We start from the raw sequence: 21,054 nt of genomic DNA on the forward strand, positions 1-21,054 counted from the left end.
CATGTGTTTGGAGAAAGCTTTGATTTTTTCTTTTTTTTTCCCCTCAGTCCTTTGTAGAAGAGACTGGAACTCTGTTCCAGCGGTTATTCAGTGCAGTGCCTTTCTATCGTTTTCACATCTCAGCACATGTTGGAAATGGTACCATCCTGTGGCACTCAGGTGAGGCTCCGGCTACCCCATGACTTAGGGCCATTCTGTGACCCACCTGTTATGTACAGAGTTTGGAAGGCTATTAAGGGGCCTGCAAAATCGAGCCCCTCTGAACCACTCAGTCCTGAGGGGAAGGTGAAGAGAGGTAGCAGTGAAGGTTCCTGGTTTGGATGGTTGGCGGCATCCCTGGGTCAGAGGTTTTGCTTCCTCTTGCTCATCAACAAGCACTGCAGGGGAGCCTGGGGTGTGACACCTGCTGGGAAGATACCGGGACATTCTGGAGTCAGAGCCATCTCACCAGCTAAAAGGGGCTCTGTCCCAGTTACGGGTGTCCCTTTAATAAGCCTTTTCTTCCCAGGCATCAGGAAGCATTTAAATGAATTTTAGGGAAAAGGGAACCTCCCGGTCATCTGGGCCACTTGAGGTGGAGAGTAACTTAGAAAGCCTTCCAGGGTGACTAAGTAGCTGTCTCACCCTAAAAACCCAAGTGATGTGGGAACCTTAGATTTTAGGGACTGTAGGAATTCTGTAAGTAGACTAAGGAAATACGCAAAAACCCTCTTCTCCAAAACGATAAAATACTTTTTAAAATACAACTGAAAATACATAGCCAAGCTCAAAAGTATAAAAGGGGTATATTCAAGCACCAGAAACAAGAAATCACTGCCATGTTGGTGAGCGGTGCGCCTACCCCGAGGCCCATGGTGAGGCTTGGCAGAGGGTAGTGGAGCCAGAACCCAGCGATGGGCCTCCAGAGCCAGTACCTGACACCCACAGCTGGGTGAGAAGGACCCCCACATGAGATGGCCCAGAACAGCACTGCCCTTCGTGTAAGCGGGATGAGAATCTGGTTGCTGGCCTTAGCCACGGTTCAGAGAGAGCCATTAGCCCCAGGCTGCATGGGCAAACAGCAAGAAGTTGGAAAATCCAACCTGCAAATTGGGTTCCACCCGCAAAATTCAGAAGAAGCCAAGCTGAAAATGCAATGTAAAAACTAATTTGGAGCCAGTAAACCGGTAAGAGTCCTCCACAGCCCTGGGGTCCCGGGGGAGCCAGCATGATGACTGATGGTGGAGGGGTGCGGGCATGACCACAAAACAGATGTGGTGGCAGCATTCTCCACAGGTTTGTGTATCTAAAAGACTTCATTTTCTTGAAACACAAGGATGTCTCCTGTGGTCCAGAATTCTGCTCACAAAACCAAGTGAAAGACTATCCCCAAGAAGCTAAAGGTAATGGAGACTGATTCACGGATGTGGAAAAGGAGAGCCTGCTTTGCCCAAATTAAGGGGCAAAGCCACACGTAGAACTGAGGCGTCTCATGACCAGGGTGATGCTTTCTACATGATCATTCCCGTTATGGGTGAGGACTGGTTACATGTTAAAGCTTCAGTTGCTTTTGAATGAAGATAAATATTTGCCCTCCAGAAATTTACATACAAGTGAATTTATGGAGCCAAAGGTAAGGGCTTTAAATTCCTAACATGTAAAATGGTACTGCCGGGTAAACAGAACCATCTATCGACATACTGAAACCAAAGATCAAAGGACCCAGGCAAGGCTATTTCCTTCCCTCTGGCTCCACTTCTTTCAGGTGTAACAGGGAAGTCAGCACTCCGAGACCACGGCAAAGCCTGAGGTCACCCGAGTCTGCCGTCCCCGCAGCATCCCCTCCCAGTGTGCACACGACCAAGATTAGGGATGTTGATCCAAGTCAGTTGCTGACTAGCTGAGTGACCTTGGGCAAATCACATGGACCTCTCAGTCTGATTTCTTCCCCTGAAAAAAGGAGAAGGGTTGGACTAGCACTAGATGGTTGCTAGAGCTCATTTCGTGTCACATTAGGAGCCACAAAGCCTTTCAACATGAATGGGACGTGGCCACAAACAGGAAGTCAAAGGGCCAGGGGAGAAGAAAAAAGTGCCAGCATCTCAAGCTCAATGAACAAACCTCATAGACTCCAAAGGCCAAGCCTGGAACCCAAAACATCAAAGTGATACCGTCCACAGCTCCACCACTGAGAGAAAGCTCAGTTACTTCCAGACGAGCATGATTTCATACCTGAGCGTACACTCAGTTGTCCTGATAACCTGGCTCTCCACCACTGTTTACAAACGGTTTGAATGAATTCATGAAGACCCAGGCTATGGACCACACATCTCCATCCAGCTTCTGAAGAGTCCCTCCTTAGCACCTCTGTTTATCAGCAAATTAGTGGAGAAAAACTAGAGCCTTCTGCCCTGGAACGCCCACTGTAATTGTCTTCAGGAGAAAACAAGGTTAGGAACATACTCGTATATGCGTTTCTTCTAAAACTCAAGTCATCCCAGCTAATTGGAAAAACACCCACTAGGGTCCTCCTGAGAATTGTCACTGCTGTGCGCCAGACCGTTGGAGAGGATTCTAAAAGCTGGAATGGCTGGAGTCCAATTTCTGGGGCTAGCCCTGTCCCTCAGATGAACCGCTGGGCTCTGCCAGTAGGGTCAGCTCCCCAAATTCGTCTTTTTTTGCCCTAAATACAGCTGAAGGGCTGTTGCCTGGATAAGGATGCCAGCCCTTCCCGTTACCTTTTCTACCTGCCCTGGAGTGAATTCACCCATCTCTTCTAGAAAACATCGGCAAGACGACAGCTCCTGTTGTGCGTACCCTGGGTGGTTTTCTGAAAGACAGCCCGAGCTGTGTATTGTAGTAAAGTCATTTTCAAGGTCTTTTTCCTCTAACAACCCCTTCAAGGCAAACAGAGTTCCATTAATCATTGATAGACTCAAGGGAAAGCCAAGTGACCAACGCTGTACTTTACTTCCACTGCCCCCACCCTCGCCAGCTTCAGGAAAATAAAGCCTCACCATTTGATTAGGCAAGTGATAAACCATTTTTCTCTTACAAACACTGTGTGCCTCGAGCCACAGTCTGCAATACTTTGGACATCATAAGCAATACTTAAACTGCCACGAAAGAAATGTGACTAGAACAGGCCAGGTTTCCTCAGCTTTGGTACTATTGACACTTTGGGCCTGATAATTCTTTGTGGGGGGTAGGGGTTGTCCTGGGCATTGTAGGACATTTAGCAGCATCCCTGGTCTCTACCCACTAGGTGCCAATGTGGGTACACCCCAGTTGCAACAGCCAAAATTGTCCTTGGAGAAGGGGAGCAGAGTCACCCCTAGTTTAGAACCACAGGAACAGGCCAATTTAACTGCTTGCTGTACTATGGGACTGAAAGCTGAGCAGGTGCCACCCCTGTGGGCCTCGGTTTAATGCTTTAGACTTAAATCTGCATGTTTTCTAAAGCAAATCATATTCAAGAGACCCAATTCTGAAGATAAGCTGACTATTCAGTCCTATTAAAAGCAAATCATCTCTGCTTGGCCTAAGTCTCCCAATCCTAACGTTTCATGGTTATGAAATTTGCTATGCAGTCAGCCTCTTTAGTCTTGTGAAAATTAAATTGTAAGAGCCAAAACGTGACATCTAATTTCGTACTTAAGACAGGAATAGTAGCCTGGAGAGCTGAGCTTTACTTTATGGTGTGGCTAATTTGTCAGTTGTTTCTTTGAGGTCATTCCTTAGGTCCAAAGAACCTTTCTGGCACATTCCTTTGGAACAAATCATGCTTTTGAAGTATTTTGTGGCTGACAAGAGTCCTTAGGACAATAACTGAAATGGTTGATTGGTAGTTAATGGACTTTTCCTACTATTATAAGAAAGGTTCCAAAATTGTATTGGTCATCCTCTGAATTACGTATTTCCATTTTTAGTTAGGACCTCTGGCACACTTTTATCCCCAACAGTAAAATAGAAAAGAGGAGCAGAACTCCAACTATGGTTCCTGTCACAGCCATGTCAGATACGACCCTATAAATCAGACTTTTTGATTATAGTCAGATTACTTCCTTGGAAAATAAAAATCAAAGACTAAAAGCAACAGGAACCAGGCAAAAAAAATCATCCTTTGCCAAAACTGCTGTTTTTGTCTAGATCAAGCAAAGTATTACTAACTGAAAAATAGAAAACAGACTAATTTTTACAGACTGAAAATTCATCTAGTTAAAAATAGAAGTATTTACATTTTAAATTACCTCAATCTGAACTCCTCCCTCCAAAGACATCTACATCATTAAATTCCCCACGGCCTTATCATAATGGATGAGAGAGATTTGAAGGTGACCTGTTTTCCTGATTAGCGGCATTCTAGGACAACTGGGTAAATCCATTCTTGAGTAATCCTTTCAAAACGGCCTGACTGCTTAAGGAGCTTTCTGGTTCTCAGTCCAATAGTGACCTCAATAACCACTTCATGGTTTGTTGGAAGTAATGATTTTAACAATGTCACTGTTGTCAAAAGTTGTTGGAAGATAATGGCGCCAGTCTCGAGTCCAGAAGGGCAGGGTGCTCTAACATCTGTGTGGCTCCCACACCCCAGAGAAAAAGCCTCCTCGTAAAAGCAGTAAAGTCCCATGTCATGATAACACTGGCCAGACTTAGGATTTTTATGGTCTCTCAAGAAAGGAAGAGGTCGTTGCACTGAAGCAAACATTTTAGATCATTGCTTTATTTCACTATTGTTCAACAACAAAGTTCATTCCTCTCAAGGTGGATTTTCAATTTTTCCTTGTGTACTTTTCCTCGTTCTGAATAAAAAAGGTAATGAAGAAAAAGCCTGTACTTTTGGAGACCTAGAATCTTATTTATGCTGATAAGCTGTTGACTGCAATTTCATGTTACAATATTTCCTGCTGGCATCGCGGTGGTCACACGGGGCTCCCCACCCTCCAGTGAAGATGGCGTCCACAACCACCACCGTTGAAACCAAAAGTAAGTGTTGAAAAATGCACCTTTTACAATAAAAAAGTAGAAACCAATTCAATTTCCTTTTTTTTGTTTTTGTTTTTTACGAATATAAAGTTTCTTGTAAATATGTACAGTCTTTTGAGCTAGTTCTATCGCAGGAAGCATTTCACAAATGAGACACACAATATACATTTTCGGGGCTCTAGAAGCCCCTTTCTCATGGAGATCCTAAATGAAATGCCAAGACTGAAAGACCAGTTTTCAGTGACCTTTCCAAATACTTGTGGACCAAGAGACAAAAACTTCAGCAAACATTCAGTCAGGTCTGCCCTGGGGGAAGGAGGGGATGCAGTGTGACCCCAAAGACTCTAAGCAACGCGTAAAACACGACAGCGTGACACTTGCCAAGGGTGCAACAACATGGAGGATCGTGGGAGTTTCAAATGAGAAAGCACTTAGGTTAAGAGACGAGCAGGAAGGAGCTGGGATTTGGGCCAGGTTGCAATCTGGAATGTGGCCTGAACTGTGGACACATGGATTGAAACACGTGCACGTTCACCTGCTGCGGTGGGAACAGGTCTACCTGTCGGCTTGCCTCAGATGTGCCTTGGTGGGTGGAGGCGTGTCTGAGAGTCATGGAGAATCCGAAGCAAGAGATGCCTTGTGGGAAATTAAAGGCAGAAATAAGGCCGCTAGTTAGCTTGCCAACTGCAAAGCCTCTAAGTTGGTTCTTTACCAGTCCCCAGGGGTTTCGCACTCTGACAGGGTCGAAACAGTGAGCCGCACTGCACCTAAGGACGTCCTGACCCCAGCAGACGGGGGAGAGTTGAGCTGCGGCTTCCTCCTCAAACTTCCTGGTCTTAGTCTAGCCCTAGGGAAAGGCTTGTGTGGGAAGTCACAGTTTCGTAGGGTAGAACCGTGCTGGGTTTTGTGTGAACAGAGTCATCCACGAGGGAGTCGGCAGGAAGCGTGAAAGTGTGAGGTGGTGGTTTGCTGAAATCCTTCTCTGGTCGTAAGGCTTGAGCGTTTGGTTTTTTTGTTTGTTCAGTGCTACCGACTGCAGCTTGTTTGTGGCCAGTGAGTTGGCAAATCGTCTGAGGGTCTCGTTTCGGCGGAAGCTATGGGGTGGTACTAGTACATTGGCAAAGCAACCCAAGGGGGGCAGCCAGGTTGGGGAGCAGCACATGCAGTGAACCGCCATGCAGAACTCCCAGACGGGTCTCTTCCCATCCCAGGGGGGCCCATCATGGACAGGAGGTGACGGGGCGCCCCGGTCCCCTCCCGGGCCCAGAGACCCATTAATGCTGGGCTCGGAGCAAGTCTATTGCATGCTTTCCTGGCCAAAGCTACATGGAAAGCAGGGACGGCAGGCTGGGGAGATGACGCTGAGGGGCGGGGAGGGAAAGCTCCTCGAGGTCCCTTGGCCCCAAGTCACTGCCTCGGAGCTGAGGCCCGATGACCTCCATACATTCTCAGCTGGTGGGAGGGGAAGTCGTCAAGGCCATAAAAGGCAATGAGAACAGTAAACATTTGGCTAAGATGTCACCCTGGGTAAAACAGGGCCATCGGTGAGGATGGGCTAGAATGAGAATGAACTATGTGAGTGCGGGAGGCTAGCCAACTGGCGGGGACTCTTCCACGATACGTTTTAGTAGCAAAGACCTGATGGTGTGATCTAGCTAAAAATGACTACAACAGGAAATACACTGCTATTCAAATCTAGTAAGAATTCTGTTGTCTTAAAAAACAAAAAAGAAGAAGAAGAAGGAAGGAAAAAGAAAACAACAAAAAAAAAACCAACCAACCAACCCTAGGATCTGAAAGTAGCTATTAATTAGGGTTCTAACCAAGTTGTAGTCAGGTCCGGTTGGTTTTCTCTGATGAACTGGTACAGGCTGGAGCTGGGTACAAAAGGTTATGAATGCTTTGAAAGAGTAACAAAGTGTGGAGAGGATGGCTGCAGGAAGGCGCTGACAGCTCCTAAGGGCCTCAGCCCCCTGCACCTCCTGGATGCAGGGGTGTCCGTGCTGAGGTGGGGCTGGGTCCAGCTGTGCCGTGGGTGGCAGAGCAGAAGGGCGCTGGGGTCCCCTTCAGCAGAGTTCCAGAGTGTGTTTGGTGTTTTCCTGCAGGTTAAGATGAGGAGTCCTTTTTTTTGACTGAGATTTATACTGAAGACTGGTCCCAGACCTAGGAGCAAAAGGAGGAGGAGGGGGTTAGCCACCAGAGGCCCGAATTGCTGTGCTCTTTGCAGAATCCAAACAGGGACTTTGCAGTGCCTGGTCCCTCTCGGCCAGTCCACGCTGAGTGCTCTGCAGGTGGCACCAACTAGCAGAACCAACCCATAAAGCTGGGAGTCCATCAGGAATTGAAATTCACAGAAAAGTCCTCAAAGTTATGTATTTCTACTGTTATACACACACACACACACACACACACACACACACACACACTTTATCAGTCAATCACATGAGATAAGGAAAAACATTTAGATGGCTTTCCTCCTCTATACCAGCAGGGGTGCCAACAGTGCCGTGTAGATGACATCGAAAGAAAAATGCAATCCAGAAAATCAGCTTCCGGTGACAGAAAATTCAAAGTCCTTCTAGAAGGCAGCCACTGTTACCAGTTTCTGTGTAGCCTTCCAGAAAAAATTCTGGATGTACATGTGTATATTTGTATGTGTGTCTGTCTGGTAAAGGTACGGCATAGAAGGTTTTGTATAGTATGTTACCTGTGTTTAAGAAGAAAGAATTCACACACACATGCTTGGATGCATAGACTATCTCTAGAAACTGTTAACCCCAGCGGCCTCTGAGGAAGGGAATGATACACTTTGGTAACTATTATATTTTGAGGTACACACATATGCATACACATTACCTATCCATTTGCTTAGGAGGCTTCCTCCTAAATCAAGTACATTTTCTTCCTAACCTCGTTATACGACTCACAAACTCTGAATGACAGTAATGGAGTTCCTTTTCACAACAGTGGCCCTCAAGGGGCCTCAGCTCCCCAGGTCACCCCTCTGGCCTCCGGATGCAGCCTCACCTTGTTGACCTGGGACAGGGGGGTCCTCACGGCTCCCACAGGCAGCCGGCCCCTGCTGCTGTCTTCGAACAGCCTCCCAGGGGACCGCTCCCGCCGAGTGCTGAGCATCCGGCCGGGGGACTTCTCCCGCTCCAGTGGGCGGCCGGGAGACTTGTCCCTGCGCAGCTCAGTCCGCCCCTCTCGGTAGCGGTGGGGTGTGCTTGGCTCTCTCGGGTGGCTGGGGCCTTCGGGTGGCGCAGGGCTGGAGGCCACGCGCTTGGTGATGTGCTCGTTGTACGTTGGCGGGCCTCGCTTGTTGGGGCTGCTGGCAACAGGAGAGGGAGGGGGCACTGAGGTGTCACAACCCCCAAGGGGCATTTTCTTTTTCTGAGCAACACCCCGTGCCCCAGTCTCGCCAATGATCAGGAGAAAAACCTCCCACCTGGAGTTCTTCAGGCTTTTTGTTTGTTTTATTTGGGTAGGGAGGTCAGGGAAGAAAGCAAAGACGACAACAAAAGAAAATCAAGCTTCCTGGTCTCGGAGCAGGCTTTTATTTACTGAGCACCGACTGTGTGCCAGGTCCTGTGCTAAGCTCTTTTGGTGCATTATCTTGTTAAATCATCACAACAGCGCTACAAGCTGGGAACAGGCAAGACTCTCACTGTCCAGACAAGAAAATGGAGACACAGACAGGCTGGGCGGCTCGCCTGAGCTAGTGAGCTGCAGAGCTGGGACTCCAATACGGGTCACTCTCAGGTCATCATCCTCATACTATATCCGCTGACCTAGTATTTTCCAGAGCCTAGAACGCCCAGGGGAGTTACGCCTGCTACAAGGCCCTCGACACAATGAGCAGTTTTGAGAAGGCCTGTACTCATCACTGTCAGTTGTCTTATCTGGCCCATTCCTGGGCCGGGTGTTTGCTCATCCCTCCCGGTGGCTTTCCAAGAGTCTTTGTTTCCAAGAGTCTTTGTTTCCAAGAGTCTTTCCAATGCTGATGCGAGAAGTGTAGGGATCGGGCCTGATATAATTAGGAAACTGAGCAGGACAGACAAAAACTGAGCAGGGCTGGCTCAAAAAATGACCCTGGCCCCAAAGATTGATGGTTAATAAGCAAACAACTGCACACACTGGGGCCTTTTTGTACGACCAGTCCAACCCTGCACCCAGGCCTGGCCCAGGTATTCTCGATAAAGATTTCAACAGACATGGCCCTAACCACCTGTCTGAAGAAGCAAGGTCCATAAATGAGGCCTTCTGAGACAACTCCTTCCTACCCCAATGAGCAGAAGAAAGAGTACTCGAGTCCTCACATCTGAGCATGATAAATGCTGGGAAAAGGCAATCTACTTAAAATGGGAACAACATTTTATAGTGAATACTACTTGGAGACATATTTTTCACTGATTGGGGCTTATCTTGGAAAGTAACAGTAGAAATCAGGAAAATACATTTATTTTATCCTCGATATTTTTAAACTCTAAATTACAAATGCAGTTAGTTACATGCTGATTCTAAGAATGAACCAAGTATAAATCTCATACTGATTTATTTTGCTGAAATTTTCTCAACAAAAATGTATGCTAACCCATAATACGACATCCTTTATGTCTGTGTTGGACTCATAAACTCATTTCTTCAGAAATATTTGAGAGTGTCACTGGTTTTCCCAAAGGCCTAGCTTAATCCTTGAAATTTAAATCCTTCTCTTTGGGACAGGTTATCACCTTATTGACTTGTTGATGTTTTCCCCTTCAGTCTAACTCCGCCAGAACTTCTTTTGTCAATGCCCGTAACTGAAAGCAACTGAGCGGCAAAGATACCAACCCACTGGGGAAGAGAGACCCTCGAGCAAGCTTGAGGGCCAAATCCAGACAGACGCCCGTTTTTATAAATAAAGTTTTATTGGAACACAGCCATGCCCAGCTGGTCATGCACTATCTCTGGCTGCTTGCACACTACAGCAGAGTTGAGAAGTTGTGACAGAGACCATACGACCTGCAGAGCCGAAAATATTTACTATCTGGACCTTTACAAAGAAAGTTTGCCAATTCCTGCTCTACAGTAAAATGGAGCAGAGATCGTTTTATAAGAGGTCAGTTCACAGTGAATAGCTTCATGCCTTTCTCTTGCTTCCCAATGCAACTCTAACTGTGGAAATTCAGACAAGTGCTCAGAAAGCCAGAACCCTGTGTTGAGTGTGCAGCAATAAAGTTGAGACAACTCAGATTTCAACAGCTTGAAATCAAGGTTTGTATTCATCTCCAGTTTTGTGGCTTTAAGATATGGAAGACAGATTGAAAAAAAAAAAAAAAAATGAATCCCAAGCAGGAGAATTACATTAAGCTTATTTGTAATGGAAGAGAAATTATAAAATGTGTCCACAGGGGCCCGTCATAAAACAAGTGAGGGAGCTTACTGCCCCGGGGAAGAAAGATGGCTCAACAAACTCCATTCGAGAGTCGGCTTAGATGAATGGGACGAAAGGAAACACCCATCATTCTAGGCCGAGTGGGCGATCTTCCCTCTCCGTGTCCGTTAATAACCGATGATCGACCACATCAATTTTGTGTTTCTTGCCAAGAGTTACACGTCCCGCTCTGCTCAACAGACCAGGGCAACGCGGCCCGCAGTGAATCAAACTTGGCCATGCGGGCCTTGTACATTCTGAACTGCCCAAAGCAGTCAGCAGCAAAAAGACCGTTTTAGAAGCCAGGAGACAACGAAAGACTAACTGCTGATTTTCCAGACGTGCCTGGCAACTGCAGGAAAGCAACAACATTATTTCTTGTTCACAGGACCTGGAACCATTTTCGATCGCAGAATAAGTAACTCATGACAGAGACTCCAGATTGCCTCAAAAGGAAGGTGCCTGGCCACCTAACTGGTGAGGCAACGCAGGGGGGAAAAAAACATAATTACAGTACTTTGATTTCTTCTTGGCATGAATTGGGAACTACTTACATAAAATCTAGACATTTTCCGGGGACGACTAGAGCCCTTTAAGCAGTCACTCTTGAGAGAGAGTCAAGCAGAAAAGAGTTGGGAGACGTTGGTTATTTGGCACTTCTGCTTTTCCAGTAAGATCCTGGTATTAAAATCACTCTGACCAAACATTTCAGACTAACGCCTATATTTCAGCAAAAGAAAGAGACTATTCGTTAGGACATAGTCTCAGAATTTTAAATTGATGATTTTCTTTTTCAGTATCTAAGTGTCTTGTAATGTTAGAGACGGCTCCTCCACCAAATTGAGAGTCCCTTCAGAATAAAAACAGTGTCTTCTTCATCTGTGTAGCCCAGGTCCAGACACTGTGTCTGGCACATGGTAGGGGGCCCACATAACTCTTTATAGACACATGAGGTTTGGAAACCAGTCCAGAAAATGAAAATCCTACGTCCATTAAATATTCCCCTGGGTTAAATGATCTCAGACCTTCCTGCAGACCAAGAACTTAAACTTACACATGTCAAACCTACACATCAACCTGGATCTGGCCCCTAACCCTCTGTGTCAAGGCCAGTCCCACTTCCACACACTGCTGGTGGGATCACAAAAGGGGACATACAGCCTCCAGGGAGGGAAACTCGGAAACATGTCTCAAAATTATAAACTCACAACCAGTGTCACCCATCAATTCCTTTTCTAGTTATGTATCCTACAGAGAGATTCCTAAGCATCCAAAATGGCATAGACAAAGTCATTCATACAGCAACAGATGAGAAACCACCCAAAGATCCACGGAGAAAGGAGCAGTTAAATAATGAAAGTCATAGGAAGGCATACTATGGAGGCATAAAAAAAGGGAAGAAATAGTTCTTGTAACTGACGTGGAGCAATTTCTAAGATATTAAGGGACATAAGAGTATTCAGGGTGCAACCTATCACCTGTGTGAAAAAGAAGGGGAAAAGCCCCTCCAAACAGCACAGTAAGGACCTCCCCACACCTGTCCCTCCACAAAAGCAACAAGAGCACTGACAAAAATTGTCAATATCAATTTTTCTGGAAATGAACTAAAGGCTTGCCACAATTTGAAGAGTATTTATGCAAGAAAAACAGCTGAATCTCAGTAAAAACAACAAGCTCTGTGACATTTTTCACTCGACCTGTCCCCACGCCTCTCCCCCGAGAGCTGCAGTAATGTTGAAAGCAATCCTTGTAACCAGCCACAGGAGCTGTGAAAACCAGCAGCCTAGCCGCCACTGGAGGGAGCCCCTCAGAACTGAAGCTCCCCAGAAAGGACCCATTCCCAAAAAATTGTCACAATCGCACCTGTCTGGCTACTCCTTGGATAAGACTATTCTCAGGGCTGGTTTTGATTTGGCCTGACTCAGGGTTATGTCACAAGAAAAGCCCATCCCCAGAAACTTCAGTGGTAGCACATAATAAAGACACAAACTTTACCACAGAATTAGTCTAGGAGAGTAAACAAGTAAACAGCAACAAACCCAGGGAGGGAAGTCTGATTTCCAGAGTTGCCACATCATATTGTTTGAAATGTCTGGCCTCCAACAAAAAGTTACAAGACATGCAAAGAAACAGGAAAGTATACGTAGGACATCATTTCTTCCGGGAAATCCTCCCGGGCCCCCCTCTGAGCTCCCACAGTGCCTTAACCGACCCCAATGCCAGCCTCATCTTCCTAGCCTTTTGCGTGTGTCTCTCCCCTGGGGTTTCATCAGGGAAGGATGCATCTGGCTGATTCACCACTAAACCAACCATAACAAGTCCAACGAGCCCAGTAGAAAACTGCTAAAACAATGAATTCCTAATTCCTGCTCCATTCCAAAGAGAGGCACTCAAAATACCCAGCAGAGAAAGGCAAGACATTTCCTTCCGCCTTTTATAAGGGAGCATTTTTAAATACTCCTGACACTTACTGTGACTATGTCACTTCAAGGCTGTATATCTCAAAGAAAGGAGCTTGACTACTCGGAAACCTTCAGCCAGCTTAGCAAGATTTCCTCTGCTTTGCAGCGAGCACTTGGCCCCCTGTAATGAGGAAGAGGAAGGGCACGGTACCTGCGGGAGGTGGAGGGACCTCGGTGGTGGTCAGTGCCGGACTCCTTCACGAGGTTTCCTTTGCAGCAGATGACCCTTAATTTATCCTGGTACGAGGATGCCAGGTAAATCGCTCCCGAGGAAATTGCAGGGCCCAGGTAGCGTGGGTTTGGGATTTCCAAATACGCTCGGGCAGGGGTCCTGTGGAACACCAGACGAGAGTTTACATTGCAGGTTGCTTACACCACTCGGCGGGATACGACGAAACACACACCAGGGCTCCACACCTAACCCCAACCGCCGAGCTCGTCAAAGCCTGGAGGGCAATGCTTACCCCAGAGAGGAGCGTGCCTGGATCTCAATCACTTCAAGTGAATTGAAGTGGGTCACAAACAGGTAGGGTTCTCTGTAGGCTGGGTGGCCACCACGCAGGAAGAGCGTGAAGGAAGGGTTAAAAGAAAGAAAATCAAAACCTGGCTGCAATGCATCCTTGGACCCAGCAATCCCACGTAAAGGAACTGATCCTACAAATACATCCACGTATAACTCATCCAACAAATACATCCCGGGGACATGAGGCATGTTTGTATTCATTCACTGCCATGTTGTTAAAGCAGAAGATGGTAACCAACTCAAAGGTACATTCTCGGGGATCAGTGAAGTAAATTATGGTACATCTACGGAATTCTGCACAGCTGTGAAAATGCACGAAGACGCTCTCCATGTACTGTATGGGAAAAACCTGAGGTGCACAGTGCATAAAACAAGGTCCAGAATAACGCATAGAGTATGCTACCATACTGATAAAAAAGGGAGTACAAAAGGGGGGAACAAGAGTGTATTCTTTTATGTCTATTTTCACAAAGTACTAGAAGAATAAGAAACTCTTAATTTGTTTCTCCCTTAAGGGAGTGGGCAAGGAGAATTTGGGAGACAGGTAATATGGGTGAGATTTTTCACTGGATACCTTTTTAAATTGATTGTATGCATTATCAAAATATTTTTTAAAAGACTGGGCTCATAGATAATTAGGTATTTCTGGTCTTAGTACTATATATCATAGTGTCATTGAAACTAGGACCTGATAGGAGCTGTTTTCTGTCTTACAGAAAAAAGGAGATTATCACTCTTATTCCTTGTGGCAAACTATTGCTTTGGTATTAGACTATTGGACGTGCCTGCTGGTTCTCAGGCTCCCATGGAGTCTCCTGGCTCTGAATCTGGATTGGCTCTGTGGCTTCGTTTAAACTGTAGAATATGGTGGAAGCAAGAAGGCCTGACAGTTTCTGCTTTTGCACTCTTGAAAGAAGCCCTCTCAGAGAGGAGCTGAGCTCCCACCAATTGCACCAACTGCCCGCCATGTCTGTGAAGCGATTTTGGACCTCCTGGTGGTCAGTGCCTCCACTGACACCACACGAAGCAGAACTGTCCGGTCAACCGCAGAATCATAGGCAATGGGTTGCTGTCAAGTCACTAAGTTTTGAAACTTGGTATGTAGCAATAGATAAATGAAATAGCCTTGAAAGGTATTTCACCCGTAATGCTGTTTTCGAAGTCACACAGACAAGTATGTACATAATAAGTATGTACATAACTGTGTGTGTGTGTGTGTGTGTGTGTGTGTGTGTGTGTTTACACTTTCACTCAGCAAGTCCCCTTTTAGGACTTATGAGCAGAGGATATGATTTGACAAGTTCATAAAGATTAGTACAAGATGTTCGTCACAGCATTGTTTACACTTACAAAAAGAATGGCAGTGACCTGAGTGCTCTGCCGAATGACAGCTGATAACATAGAGTAGTGCTCAGCTATGCCATGGGACACTATGCTGCCTTTGAAATGATTTAACTCCACTCACAGAGAATGGGTCCTTTCTAGCATGAGAGCCTAACAAACGCTTCACTGGCTTTGGATGATGCAGTTCTTCATCAAGCCTCAGAATCTTTGCCCCGAACACTTATTCAGGTTACTACTTCAAGTGGTGTTTGGTGTCTAATATAATCCACAGGCACAGTGCTTAGGTCAAAAAGAATCCCACCTGCAGTTCTTTCCCAGGACACGTGCGGCTTCCAGAAGACAGCCCCTCCCCCCCATCTTGCCTAACTTACCAAAGGCCAAAGGTAAGCGACTCCACTTGAGATCGTCTGTGCGGCTACGTCTCCCGTAAGAATCCACGAACACCCCAAATTCTGCAAGGAGTCAGAGCCCAGGGGGCATCAGCATAGCCAGGCAGGGGGGGTCAACGACACACACTTTGATGGAAGAAGGAATCAAGCCCAGGGGACCACTGGCCAGATTTCACTGGATCATTAAAACCTAAGGACCTCTGCTGAGCCACATCTCTGTGATTTGTTTAAAAAAAGAAAGTTGAAGGGAAAGGGGGTGGGGTGGGGAGGAAACAGGAAAAGAAAAGGGAAAAGGAAGGAGGACGGGTAGGGAGAAGGACAGGGAGGAAGGGAGAAAAACAGAGACCCAGAGATAGGGAAGAAGAGACAGACAGACCTGGAGAGTTGGAGGGAATAAAAAAAGAGAGAAGAGAAACATCAAGAGAAAAAAGGAAAGAAAAAAAGAAGGAAGGAAAGGGGAGAGAAAAAGGAACGAAAGGGAGAGAAAGAAGAAGTGAAGGACAGAGAAAGAAAGAACTGCCTGCTCTTTGGAGAGAATATAACAGAACTGTATCAGGCTAGCGCCCTGGTGGGGGACAGGGGACCCCGAGGGGGCCTTGGTGGCAGCTGGAACCCACGCGCCAGCCCCCAGTGGACCCAGTCTGGGACACCCAGTGCCCTGGAGTGCTCACACAGCAGGGGGCGCCAACTCACCGTGGAAGCAGAGCAGGTACTCCTCCCGCTGCCCTGCGCCATTCACCTGCACAATTGACACAGGGAAACTGTTGGAAGACGAGGCGAACACAGCAGGCGCCAAGGAGTGGTCGTTCTTATCCAGGAATTCTGTAAAGGCAGGTGAGAAGCAGGGCTTCAGGAACAGGCCCCAGCTGACGGCTGGGCCGGAGCGCTGTGTGGGCTGGGGAGGACGCGGGCCCTACCCTCAAGCGTGTACTGCTTCATGTCAATTTCGTAGAATTTATTGGTTCCGATGAGGATACTGTAGTTGGTGAAGTGGATGCAGCTGCAGGGCTCTGAGGTCTCTATCTCCTGAGACAGAGGGCAGAAGAGGAGATTGTGACTATTGACACAGGGCGGCCACGTTTCTGCCTTGGGTATCTAACTGAGCCTTGTGGACAGTCACCACTGGACTTGTTCAACTGGTCAGTCACACAAAGCACATTCAATTTTCTCATGTCCAATGAGGACGGATGAACCTTTTGCTACCTTTGGGTCTTTGTGACCCCAGACTAAGAAAATAAGGTCAAACTGTAGCCAGAAAAGGGTCACAAACAGCATGTCAACAAAAAGGTAGCATTGAAAAAGAGAGCTTTAAAAAGACAACATTCTCATCAGAGGAAACTGCCTGGAAAAATACATCAACTATTAACAGCGGTGGTTGGAGGGAGTGGCTTTAGTTTCCTTCTTTTTTCCAGCTTCTCCATTTCTATTTTGAACCTCTATTACCTATGTAATTATTACCATCACCATTGTTGTCATCTATCTGACTCATCTGCTTCCTAGTTTCTTCCACGTGCTTTCAGCCAATCCTAATGGCTTCAAAAACCTAGACAGGCTTATTCAAAATGGTGGCTAGGGATTATAAAGAAGCAATGATTTATGAGAATTCTACTGAAGCTAACAGGTCAAATTCTAATCGGCAATATCATAACCACTGAATACTTATTGGTTTACCTACTAAGTATGAAGAAACATTTCGGTAGCATGACATAATGAAATGGTAGGGGAAAATTGAACTTTAGTTTTGGTCTCCACTTTGTAACTTGGGATCTCAGCCAGCCTCAACTGTCTTACCTAAAATTGGGGATTGCCACCCTTGCTTTTCTGAACTGTTGTGAAAAGTGTCAAGTAGGCAGCTCAGTGGCTGGTACCAGTAGGTGCTCAATAAAAACACAAAGTAAACTGACAATGGCCCACCCAGGATAAGACAGTGTCTCTAACAGGTAATGACCCTTATACAGTCATCCCTCGTTTTACTTTTGAGACTAATCATGAAAGCACCTGAAATGAACCAGGCTTATGATGGGTGGAACATTCTTTGGCTAGAGACAACAGATAGCCTTCTCTGGAAGCGATGCAAATATAAGGAGCTAACATGAAGCTTGTCCACTCTGCAATCATCTTCACAACTCACTCAGCTCCGAGGAGAATCAGCTCCCTAATTACATACTGAAACACTGGCTTTTCCAAAGTTTCTTAATAGAAACTTTTAGGATCTGAGAGATTCTGGTAAGTGCCACCAGGGACTGACAACTTCTCAGAGAGATCTCTTTCCTTTTCCCTGCTGGTTCAAAAGAAGTGTCTCCTCCGTCAGCCAGCTTCCTTTCTGCCTTAACCAAAGGCTGGGTTCACTAGGCTGGCTGGAGAGGCAGCTCACAAACAGGAGAAGGAAAGGGAGAGGGAGAAACTGTAGCTATCAGTGGCTCTGGAGCTTCCTCCAGGAAGGAAGGTCTCTCTATATATAATATAAGGAGGTCACCCAGGCGGAAGGACTGTACGATGAAGGGACCAGACACACGCTGTCCCCTGAGGCAGCACACTTCCCACCCCAGCTCGCAGGGAGAGCAGGACAGGCGGGGCCTTGGACTTACTTTCCGAATGCAGTATTTGCTGAGGTTTTCGTTGTAACGGAGAATGACGACTTTGTTGGGCATGGCTGCACAGATGCAGAGCCCGTTCTCGATCTGAAAAGCAATTGGGGAAAAAGAAGAGTGTCACTGGTGGATATACTGACGCGTAAGAAAAATAGGAAAAGAGCATCAATTTAGAGCCAGGTGTTTCCACCTTGGCACTACGGACCCTTTGGACCAAATAACTGACTGTGATGAGGGGCTGTTCCGTGCATTACAGGATGTTCAGCAGCAACCCTGGGCTCTACCTATTAGATGCCAATAATGGCCAGTTATGACAACCAAATATGTCTCCAGATATTGCCTGGGGGGGCAGAATCACCCCTGGTCAAGAACCACTGACTTAATAGAGATGCAGAGAAAGGCTCAGGAAATCCACCTGCTCACAGACACATTTTCTGTGTATGTATCCTTTGCTGGAGATAGATTCTTTTGACCATCTTACCCTCAGGGAGGGGAAAGGCAGTAGAAATTGCTGTAAGAATTTAGAGGAGATTTTGGTCCAAAGAGAAAAGTTCTTAGCTAAGATCTGTGTATACAGAGTTCTACATCAAAATTTTCTTTCTAGAACAGTTGAGTCCTTCTGACTTCACCTTGTACAACTAGATCTTTGTCATTTCACTAATGGTGGAGAGAATCTTATTGCTCAAACCAGTCCTGAGATGAAGGTAAGCAGTTGGCAGGGTGGGTAGAGGGAGATGGGATGGGATAGGGGAGGAACACACAGGAAAATGCCCGTTGTTGGTAACGTTCTATCTCTTGGGTTGGGTAGTGAGTTTGTGGATGTTTATATTATTTGTTAAAATTTTATAACTGACATATACACTCCATACCTTTTTTTAGTATTTCAAACATTATCATGAAATCAACTTACAATTTTTTTAAAACCAATTTTTAGAAACCGAAATGCACATTTCTAAGTAACCCATCATTCACAGAAAGAAAAATCATAAGAAATTTAAAAATACGTGGAACAAATGAAAATGTACAGGGTGCAACTAAAATCGTAGTTAGAGGAAAATGTATAGCCCTAAAATGTTTGTATTAGGGAAAAAAAGACCTGAAAATTAATGAGCTAAACATTCCGCCAGCTGAGGCGCTGAGAGAGCTTACCTTGCCAGCAGCAAACAAGTGGCAGCCCTTGACAGCTTCAAAAATGTTGGGCGAGATGTCTGGTTGGGCAGGAAGGTGAGACTGTGCCAGGGACTGCTTTACTTTCTTCACATCGACAAGACACAGAGCCCGCTCTTCTCCTAAGGAGAAAATGAACAGCTTCTTGATCAGTGGGAGGCCGTTAAGCAAAGTCACGGGATGGCAGTTCTAATTCTCTTCACAAATAAAAGCCAGCAAAGCCACACGGGTGGACTATGTTTTCCACAGATTCCCGTAAACACAGTTTAGGCCCAAGTTTCAGATCTAAAATGAAAGCATTTGGTGTCTTAGTCAAGATTCTGGGAGAAAAAAAATTCTGCAGACATGAAATTGGAGAACATGAACGGTACTTTCAAACATGTTCCCCACCAAAGTAAAGAAAGAATGTGCTAGGAACAATGAGGGGACCTTTTATATAATTGTGCTACAGCAAGGGTTAAACTCCCCGGATTCAAAACTGTACCATGTGCAACTATGCCGTATGAAGCTATAATAGTGGGTACGTGCCATTGCCTACCTGTCCAATCCCATAGAACGGACAACACCAAGAGCAAACCCTAATGAAAACTCCTAATGGAGTTTCTGTGACAATGACACATCAATTAATGAAGGTTCATCAGTTGTAACAAATGTCCCACTCCGGTGGGAATGTTGATTGTGGGGGAAGCTCTACGTGTGTGGGGGGAAAGGGTCTAATAGGAAATCTCTGTTATTTTCTGTTTAGTTTTGCTGTAAACCTAAAATTGCTATAAAGAAGAAAGGAGGCAGGCAGGAAAGGAAGCAAAGGAAGGAAAGCAAACAAGAAGAAACAAACAAAGCAGGCGAGCAGAGGAGAAGAGCTGAGAGTGCAAGAAAAGCCAGGTGCTGACCCTATTACTTCAGGCCCTGGATCCATCCAGTTGTGCCTAAAACAAGACCTAACAATGGATGTTTCAAATGTTGAGCCAATCAACTACTGTTTTTCCCTTTAAAAAAAAAAAATAGTACCGCAAATATAGAGAGAGAAAAAGAATTTTGCCATGGTCACGCAAGAGAATAATACCCTTGTTCTGAAGTGATACGCTGAAGAACTTGGGGTCACAGCTGCAACTCTCAGTTCAAAAACAGTGATAGTGTGTGCACGTCTGTGCGGGGGTCGGGGGGAGAGAAAAAATGTGGCCAAACATGAACATGTACATCTAGAAGGGTCTCTGAGAGGTCACAGAGAAACTAGAGACAACATACAACAGGGCAGGCAAGCTCTCAGAAGGTCATGGCTCACGGTGGGAGTCATGCGATGAGGACAAAGGGTCTTCACGTGGCACAATGGTGAGATGTTCCTTGGGGCTCAATCTGTGCTATCCTGGACCCCAAGGAAACGGGACTCTGAAAAAAGAGAGCCATCGGCTTGGGCAGGCACAGGGACCCAGAGAAAAGAACTGCTTCTGGTCCAGCCTACCAACAGGAGGGCCAGCCCTTGCGTTTCACAAGCATGCCCTTCGGCTTTCAAACAGTTGTCCTTATAAGTGAAGAAAAAGTGCCATGGCCTCGGCCTCCCACCTGCTATCATGAGTAGCTTCTCCAGGTCCTTGATGATATAAATTTGGAAGACTGCTCCAATGCCTGGGACGTGGGTGAGGGAGTTTTTCAAGACATTCAGTGCATAGAGCCCTTCCTCGGTGCCCACCAGCACCACCTGCGAGGGCAGAAGTCCAAAGGGAGAACATAAGCATCATCTGGTCACCATCACAACCCCAAATGGTAAGGGCAACAAAGCCGACGCAGCTCTTTCTTTCTTGACTGCGTGTGGCTGTTGCCAGATGCCAGCTGACAGTGACCAAAATAGGTCATTACCTGGTCGCTGAAGGGCAGTGTGCAGTTCATGTCTAGACGGTCATCACCTTCCAGTTTCAGCAGGGAGTTTCCAAGCAATTTCTTTTCATATGTGAAAGAAAAAAGAGAAAGAAAAAGAGGACATGGTGAGCTTGAACTATTCATGACTACCCAGCCAGAGAGACAAAAGCAAGAATGGAGAGAAGTTTAACACCCGGAAGAACGCTAAGTTTCTCCTGAAAGCAGCTCAGAAACCGCACATCTGCTCATCTTTTGATCTGAATTCAAAAGGTAAGACGTGAATCTTATCGACACTTCTGGGGTGGTTGTTAATGAAGCATCAGAGTTATAACTCCGCTTGGAC

At 46.2% G+C, this 21,054-nt stretch overlaps 1 protein-coding gene across 12 annotated transcripts in view; it reads right to left on the reverse strand.

Annotated features, from left to right (window-relative positions):
- Nucleotides 1–4,687: 4,687 nt before the first annotated feature.
- The window catches only part of CIT (citron rho-interacting serine/threonine kinase), a 156,026-nt gene continuing 139,659 nt past the window's right edge, over nt 4,688–21,054 (reverse strand). For 7 of the 12 annotated variants that reach the window (XM_033097803.1, XM_033097800.1, XM_033097802.1 and 4 more), the window contains 11 exons: nt 20,712–20,792; nt 20,418–20,553; nt 18,840–18,979; nt 17,688–17,780; nt 16,017–16,125; nt 15,793–15,921; nt 15,082–15,162; nt 13,308–13,386; nt 12,995–13,174; nt 7,993–8,296; nt 4,705–7,128 (listed from right to left, as the gene is read on the reverse strand). In XM_033097803.1, coding sequence (XP_032953694.1) covers nt 7,105–7,128; nt 7,993–8,296; nt 12,995–13,174; nt 13,308–13,386; nt 15,082–15,162; nt 15,793–15,921; nt 16,017–16,125; nt 17,688–17,780; nt 18,840–18,979; nt 20,418–20,553; nt 20,712–20,792 — 1,356 coding nt within the window. In that variant the 3' untranslated portion in view covers nt 4,705–7,104. Of the gene's footprint in view, nt 7,129–7,992; nt 8,297–12,994; nt 13,175–13,307; nt 13,387–15,081; nt 15,163–15,792; nt 15,922–16,016; nt 16,126–17,687; nt 17,781–18,839; nt 18,980–20,417; nt 20,554–20,711; nt 20,793–21,054 lie in introns of all 12 variants that reach the window. The other 5 variants (XM_033097806.1, XM_033097797.1, XM_033097795.1 and 2 more) reach the window with 2 other exon arrangements.

The sequence above is a fragment of the Rhinolophus ferrumequinum genome, chromosome 25 (assembly GCF_004115265.2).
Source record: "Rhinolophus ferrumequinum isolate MPI-CBG mRhiFer1 chromosome 25, mRhiFer1_v1.p, whole genome shotgun sequence".
Classification (NCBI taxonomy): domain Eukaryota; kingdom Metazoa; phylum Chordata; class Mammalia; order Chiroptera; family Rhinolophidae; genus Rhinolophus; species Rhinolophus ferrumequinum.